This window comes from Phalaenopsis equestris, unplaced genomic scaffold, assembly GCF_001263595.1.
Source record: "Phalaenopsis equestris unplaced genomic scaffold, ASM126359v1 Scaffold232845, whole genome shotgun sequence".
Lineage (NCBI taxonomy): Eukaryota > Viridiplantae > Streptophyta > Magnoliopsida > Asparagales > Orchidaceae > Phalaenopsis > Phalaenopsis equestris.
The window spans coordinates 40,189-48,333 of record NW_018250806.1 but is presented as its reverse complement, the minus strand read 5'-3'; the positions used below and the strand labels follow the sequence as shown (position 1 = coordinate 48,333).

Sequence of the window (8,145 nt, the reverse complement as noted above, 5' to 3'; positions counted from 1 at the left end):
GGTTGGGGGCACCCAAAACATTGCTATTTACAAATCAAGTATCCTCTTTCATCTGTTTTTCAACATTGCTATTTACAAATCAAGTATCCTCTTTCATCTGTTTTTCAAAATCTCACTGAAATATCAATGGTCATGATAAAACTCCAATCCATATTCTTCATTTTCAACAAATTCATAATATTTTGATCGTGACATGAGTACATGCATCGGTTTCATAATTCATAGATTTTTTATGTGTAAATGACAATGTTTCTTGTTCTCTTTATGCAATTATCCCTAAATTTTAAGCTTGCTGAAAAGAGATAAATATCAATATCGAATTTTAAATGTTAGCTGTATAAATATCAAAAAAATTGTGTTATATATATAAAATTTTCAAATAGAAATGTTAAGATAGAATTCATTTGATCAAATGCTCTTGAGAGATGGCACGAAGTCACAGAATGATATATTTAATTCTGATTAATTTGATAGATTGTTCTTCAAAAAACTTTGGCTCATAAACCTTACATCATTTCTGCAATAAGTAATAAATTACACTGATTTGCCAACACAAATGATTTGTATGCTATATTAATAAATTTATATATTTAAGTGACATCCAAGAAAACAAAGAGGCATTTACAAGTAAACCGCCCAATTCCTATGTATTTACATATCTAACAGCTAAGTTTTACTTTTTCACATTTATACCACCCAAATATTTCATCTCACATAAGAAAATATAATCATTTTAACCTTTAAAAACTGTATACACCATTCCAACATTGGAAAGGTGGTATGTATGTAAAAATAAAAGTTTGTGTTGGACACGTAAATACATAGAATTTAATTGATATGTATGTAAATCTTCCAAAAATAAAATAAAAGAAAAAAAATGTAAATTCTAAACAATCGAGATGCCTCTCCTTAATGAAATATATTATCAATGAAGCAGTATTAATTTCTCACAACCACCATATATAATAATGTTAGAAGATGAGATTAATAATGATAAGTTAGCAATAAAGTATCCCCAACACAACCAATCTGTTGCCACAAATCCCAACAGATTCAAAGCCAATTTATTTTGATAAAAAAAAAAAAACAAATTAAATAATAGAAGTTTAGAAAATTGAAGAATCATACCACAAATGTTACTGAAGAGAGAGGATCCTTCCTATCAATGGAGAACTTGGAATCTGGAACAGAAGAATGAAGCATGCAGAGCAGAGACTGCCATTGATTATTACTAATGGAGTCGCCAACAAACATTATGTTTTTCCCTCTCCACCTCGTCAGAAAGTCCTTCACATCAAATCTTCACCCACCATTCAGAAATCTTTTAATACTTACAAAAAGAAACTCATAAGAAATCTGCTACAAACATAAGAAAACATTAACCTTGGGAGATCACAAGCAACAGGTTGCCATTTATACTTGAGGTAGAGGTTATCAGGGCGGCCATTTCTCTGGCAGTCGAACTCCGGGTCGATGAACGGGCAGCTTAGGGAGTCATAGAGAGGATAGGACTCTTCGTGGATCCAAGTTCCATGGAAGAAGTCGCAGCTGATGCTGCCATGGCTGGTACTTTTGGTTTGAATAGTGGCTTCACATGGAGCATGATGGAATGAAAAATGGAGAAGTGATAGGAGAATGATGGAGGCAATATTGGTTCTTGTCATTGGAGATGAGGAAGAAGATGGTAAGAGTTGGATGGAATACGAAACTTATGCAGGTTTTATTTTAGAGATGATCAGAAGGGAGGAGAGGATTTACATCTTAATTTCATATTTATTTATTTAATACTGGTATTTTCTAAGCCACACGTTTTTTGTTCGATTTTTTTATGGTAATTGAAACTTCTAAATTTTATATAATTAATGTTTAGGACTTAGTTACATTGGGGATCAGTTTGCTCTACAAAACAATTTTAAATTGGTATGCATGGCTCTATGGAGAAGATTTATGTTATATGGTTGCTAAAATTCTGGAAGCAAAGGAGTTGTCTCCTTGTAAGTTGCAGCAAATTGCACAAGCCGCAAATTGCACAAGCCATGGCCCAATTTAAGGCTGCGCTGCCGTGTGCTTTTGTTTAAGGTGCTTCTAGCGCATTTTATGCCTCTTAATGTAAATAAATAATTGAAAACTTACATGCACGCAAAAAAATGTTTTTATATATCTGAAATCTAAAATTAGTTTTTTAAAATTATGGCATTGGTGTCTCGAAAAGATATTATTTAATAATAATGATACAGTTGATGCAATTTTAAGGATTTGATTGTTATGAATATGAATATATATATATATATATATATATATATATTCTTTCCTAAAAATATTAATCAGCAAATTGCATCATGTAAAACCCTTAGTTATAAAAACTTATTTCACCACAAAATTAGTTCCAAGAAGCAAAAATAAAAATGCAATAAAAACAAAATAGTTGAACTTCAGGAAAGCAAAAGCTAATTATACATAAGACATATTTTTTATATATATATATATATATATATATATATTCAGAAGAATTCTGTTGTATGTATAATTAAAATATAAGATTTTTCTTCTTAATAACATACTAGTTTATGGTTTCAATTTGCACGAAATTATTGTTTTAAAATTATTATATAAATATCTTATATTGCATTTTTCTAATATTAATATTATATCTTAGATTCAAAAGATATATCAAAACATCGGTACTGTTTTTCTAGAGGTTTTGTACATGTTAAAGACTTGGTGCTGCGTAAGTACTAAAGATTTGGTATTAAGGAAAAGATTTGCTAGGATACAAATTTTTATTTTATTTTGTTAATTGTGAGAGGGTATATGGTTTGGTATTTAGTACTGATTACATTTTTAAATGATAGCAGTAAATCGTAAAACGACTCAAACTCCTACAACAAAGATACAATTTTATCAAACTTCTAGGCAAAAATTTCTTTCACTGCTAATAATTAGAGTTCTTTACAAAATCTGTTTTCATAAGCTGTTCAAATCTTCATTATAATCACATCAAAATTAACCGGTTATTTTGTAAATCAAGTTTAGGATTGATAATAAATTAACTCAATGCATGTAAAATGTTGGATTTGGATTAGATGTGTAAGAGAGAGAGATAGAGAGAGAGAGGTGCCCCAATGTGAAAATCTCTTTTTATATTTTTGACCTCTTATTTATAGATTTTTGAAGTGTCTTTTATTACGGTACATATTTGAATGAAATTTAACAATAAAATTATATATAGGGTACATGACACTATGTCATCTCCTTGTAGATGTACAATCGTACAATTGTCATGCTCGATGTCAATTTGCTTGTACGCATGTCACTAATTTAATTGATGGTCACTTTGTAAAGTTTATAATTACTTTTACTAAGTTGTGAATTGTGAGTGTCTAGAGCAATTGTAGAATGCACGAAATTATTAAATTGTCTAAATTACATGAGAAAAAATATCACTTCTTTAATTTATGTAAGAAAAAAAACTATAGATGTTGGGGGCATAATTATCCATTCTGACAACAACTACAACAACAAGAATCTTATCCCCCTAAGTGGATCGGCTGCATTAATCCTTTTTCTCCATTGTGTTCCATTGAGTGTCATATTTTCATTTAATTCTAATAAATTAAAATCATTTTTTATATAGCATGCCAGAGTCTTTTTAGGCCAACGTACATTTGCCTTTCTTAACATAAGTCGATTCTAATACATACTTTCCTAACTGAATCATCTGATGGCTGACGTTTAATGTGACCAAACCATCTAAGGCAACTCTCTATAATATTGTCCTCCATTGGAGCTACACCAACCCTATCACAAGTATATTCATCGCATTTTGTCTCCAAGTGTCAAGCCACTTCTCCACCTAAGCATTCTCATCTCAACTACACTTAATTTTTCCGTATGTTTCTCTTTTAAGGAACAACATTCTCCGTCATAGAGCAATGCAAATTTCACCAACATCTTATAAAATTTCCAATACATTCCTCAACTTCAACCAACCAACTTGATTTTTTACTAATAACATCCCTATCTTTACACCATCACTTTGAACAATGGACTTGAGATATCTAAAATGTTCACACCTTCTAATGATTTGATCATCCATAGCTACAGTTTTATCACTTGAGCTACTACTAATAAAACTACATTCCATGTATTCAGTTTTAGTTCTACTCCAACAAAGGCATTTAGACTCCAATATAGACCCATATAAATCAAGATTTTCTTGAACTTTTTCTCTAGTCTTATCCACAAGAAGGAAATCGTCACTAACAAGCATACACCAATGTACATCCTTTTATAAATGTTCAGTAAGAGCATTCAAAACTAAAGGGAAAAAGATATGGGCTTAAGGTTTATCCTTGATGTAATCCAACTTAAATAGAAAAATAAATGGTCAATACTTCTTCTATTCAAACACATGTAACAGCTCTAACACACATATCTTTAATGACTTGAATATACGTCATATCAACATCTTTCTTCTCTAGAACTCTCCAAAGAACTTCTCTTGGAACCTTATCCTAAGCTTTTTTAAATCAATAAAAATCATCCTTTTTCTGTATATTCTTCTACATCAAAACTCAGAATAAAAGTATAGCTTCCATAGTAGAGCTGCCCGACATAAATTAAAATTGATTATGAGAAGTCTTTGTAACACTTCTTAACCTATGTTCAATTACCCTCTCATAAAATTTTACAGTATGACACATCAACTTAATTCTTGTATAATTTGCACACTCTAGTGCATCCCCTTTATTCTTAAAAATAAGGGCCAAAATAGTTTCTCTCCACTCCTCAGACATCATTTTAGTTCTTAAAATAATATTAAACGGTTTTGTAAGCTAAGAAACTCCCAATTCTCTTAAATGTTTCTACACCTCAATTAGGATATCATCAAATCATACAAATTATCCACCTTTGGTTTTTAATTTAAAACCTCCTTTAAATTCTTTTTAAAAATAGTGATAGTAAAATAAAACATCTATTATTATTAACGATTAAGATTATTAAAGTTGATTCTAATTTTAGAAACTTCATTGAAAGTTTATCAAAATGGCTCATCCATCTATATTGAATATATTCTTCTAAGAGAAGCATTTTCTTTATTTTCATCTTTCATACACTTTACTTAAGTTTTTTTTTTCTCTTTTCTCTTCGTTTGCTCTATTTATACATATATTTTTTAATCTCTCAATATCTAATCTATTATAAAAATCACTAAAATAGGAATTTTTAGCAACTCAAACTTTTTTCTTAAACTCTCTAGAGGTCATTATTAATTTTCCAATTCTCTAAGCTTTCACATTCAAAACAATTTTTTAACATAACTTCTTGTATTTTATCTTTTCCTTCACATTGTTATTCCACCACAAACTATTTTTATTTATTTATTATTATCCACATATATTTTTTTGTCACTTATTTGATAGTGCTTGTTACATTATGCCACATAATTTATTTCTTCAAGAATATCCCAAATCTTGAAAAATTAAAGTTTATTCATAATAATAACTTTATTTGTCTTTTAGGGGCCCTCATCTAATTCTATGACAATGATTCCCAATATTCTTTATCTTACAACTTTTCATCTTAAACTCCAAAACTAATAATTGATATCGAGTAGTTGAAATTTCACTTGGAATGACCTTACAATCTTTTCATTCTCGGTGATCTCTTCTTCTCATGAGAAAATAATCAATCTGAGTTTTATTAAATCCACTCTTATAAGTAATATTATGTTCATTCCTTTTCTTAAATAAAGTATTAATAGTAATAAAATCATATGCTGAAGCATAATCTAATATGACTCTGTTTTCTTTATCAATCACTCCAAAATCACAACCAACACGAATATTTCTAATATCTTCTACCACTCTACCAATATGTTTATTTAAATCTCCACAAATAAAAAATCTCTCTTCAAGATGTATCATTTGCATTAATTCTTCTAGGCCAATCCATATTTTTTCCTTAGAACCTATATCTAAACCTATTTGAGGAGCATAAGCACTTATAACATTTAAAATCTTACTATCAATAACAATCTTAAGGGATATAATTATACTTCTAACTATACCAATTTTTACAATATTATCTTTAAAATTCTGATCTATAAATACACCTACATCATTTCTAGTGCGACTCCTACCTGAATACCAAAGTTTAAAAACTAACTTATTAATTTCCTTAGCCTTTTTCTCCAAATCAATTAGTTTCTTGAATACATAAGATATTTATGTTCATATTAACCATAATATAAAAATTAAAACTTGTGGAAGTGAGTTTAACTTAGAGATTTATATAGTTTTTTATTTATAAATGTGATAGTGAAACTTTAGAATAAATTTTTTAATGACTCGGGTTAAAACTAAAATGTAAGAATACTTAGTAGTTAAGCCGAAGAGTTATGATTTTTTATTTATTTCAAGAATAACTATAATTTTGTCATATTTTGAATACTTAGAAGTATTACAGTAAAACTAACTTTATGAGTACTTTATTAGTAAGGATACTAATACTTTAAGCCGTAATTCAAAAATGTAATTAAGTTTCTTTCTTTAATTTTGTTCAAGTGGAGCCAATTTTTTATTAGTCATCTCCTTGTATATTTTTCATTTTTTCTCTTTCTTTCTTTTTCTTTTGACTTTTCTTTTCTTTTTTTCCTTTAGGATCTTTTTCAATCCTTTCTTTTTCTTTTCATGTCATGTGAGAATCACTATATCTGGATAGTCTTTAATCATTTTGAACTCCACTATCTTCTTCTTAGATTTAAAAACTTTTCACATTTACTTATTTTGAAAAAATTGTATTAGGTTTAAAAAAGATCTTTCATAAATTCTCAATTCCTTCTTTTTAAAGTAAAAATCTAAGATTTTTAATATTTCAAAATTTACAATTTTCTTTACTTCAAATTATAAAAACATAATCTTATATTCTCATACTAAATATCTTAACTCTAGAGCTAACCTTTATTATTAAAAAAATTAACTTAAGTTTCCTATAACATTTATAAAATTTAAAATATAGTTATTTAAAGTTAACCTAACATACCACAGGTTATGTTAGATTAAATTTTTTTAAAATATAGTTCTCTGAGGATAAATAAAGTTTAGTTCTGAAAAAGATTTTTTTCCTTCTTCCTAAACTTAAATTTTTAATTAATTTTAAACAGGATAGTACATGTAGAAAGAAAAATCATAAGGTTTAAAATAAGAGAATAGTATAAGTACAAGTAATAAAGACAAGTGAGATTAACATGTCTAACGAAAATAAAAGTTTATTCTAGCATTTAAACTAAAGCAAAAGGTAAACAACAAAAATAGTATAACAACATAATGCAATAAACATAAATTTAATAATTCAATACAAATGCAAACCTAAACAATAAACATAAAAACTCTAACAAGCAAACAACAACCAATTAACCACGGGAAATCTAAACATAAAAGAAAAGCTCTTATTCACATCATTGGAGACTTTGTGAAATACTCCATATCTTGAATAACTTTAACTAAATCTACCATTAAAACCCTTAGTTGAGTAGGTTTTGACATTCCTAGGTCATCATTTGATTATTCATTCAATTGACTCTACCTCCGTGAATTTCTGTATCACCATGAGGTGACCAAACCCTTCATGTTTGGGACTAGTGCCATCCCTTTCCCTCCACTTGTCATCTCACAAGCCCTTTTTCTTTGAGTGGATGTCAGACGGGTTTACATATTTCTCTGTCGTGATATGATGGTTGACCAATTCCAAGTGTTTGATCAAATCATCAGGTTTATGTAAACCTAGAAAGTATTAAATGGTGCACTCATTAGTCATTGTGATAGGGCCAACATTGCCATCGTAGGCTACAGATTTTACACTTTCAACATCTCCTTATAAAATAAAGTAGAATATGCTCAAAGAATCTCATTCAATGACTTCTTGACGTGCCATAGGGCCTTCGAGTCCTTGTCGGGCTTTTGCTAGCTAGTAAGCGGTGTTGTAAACAACTTCTTGAACTCACCGAAGGAAGTAAACAAATATTGTTGGGATGCCAAGAAACCATCCGAGAGCCAAATGTTTTAGTGTGGTATAAAACATTCAACACTTTAATGCACTAAAGACTTTGAGAAGGCATATAACTCACTCATTGAATGCATTATG

General features: G+C 28.9%; 1 protein-coding gene across 1 annotated transcript in view; it reads right to left on the bottom strand.

Moving 5' to 3' along the window:
* Nucleotides 1-1,686, bottom strand: part of LOC110038445 (protein trichome birefringence-like 37) — a 16,977-nt gene extending 15,291 nt beyond the window's left edge. Inside the window, exons 1-2 of the mRNA XM_020743291.1 lie at nucleotides 1,384-1,686; nucleotides 1,129-1,300 (exon numbers count right to left, since the gene is read on the bottom strand). Of these exons, the coding sequence (XP_020598950.1) occupies nucleotides 1,129-1,300; nucleotides 1,384-1,664 (453 nt within the window). The 5' untranslated portion in view covers nucleotides 1,665-1,686. The remainder of the gene's footprint in view (nucleotides 1-1,128; nucleotides 1,301-1,383) is intronic.
* Between the last annotated feature and the right edge of the window lie 6,459 nt (nucleotides 1,687-8,145).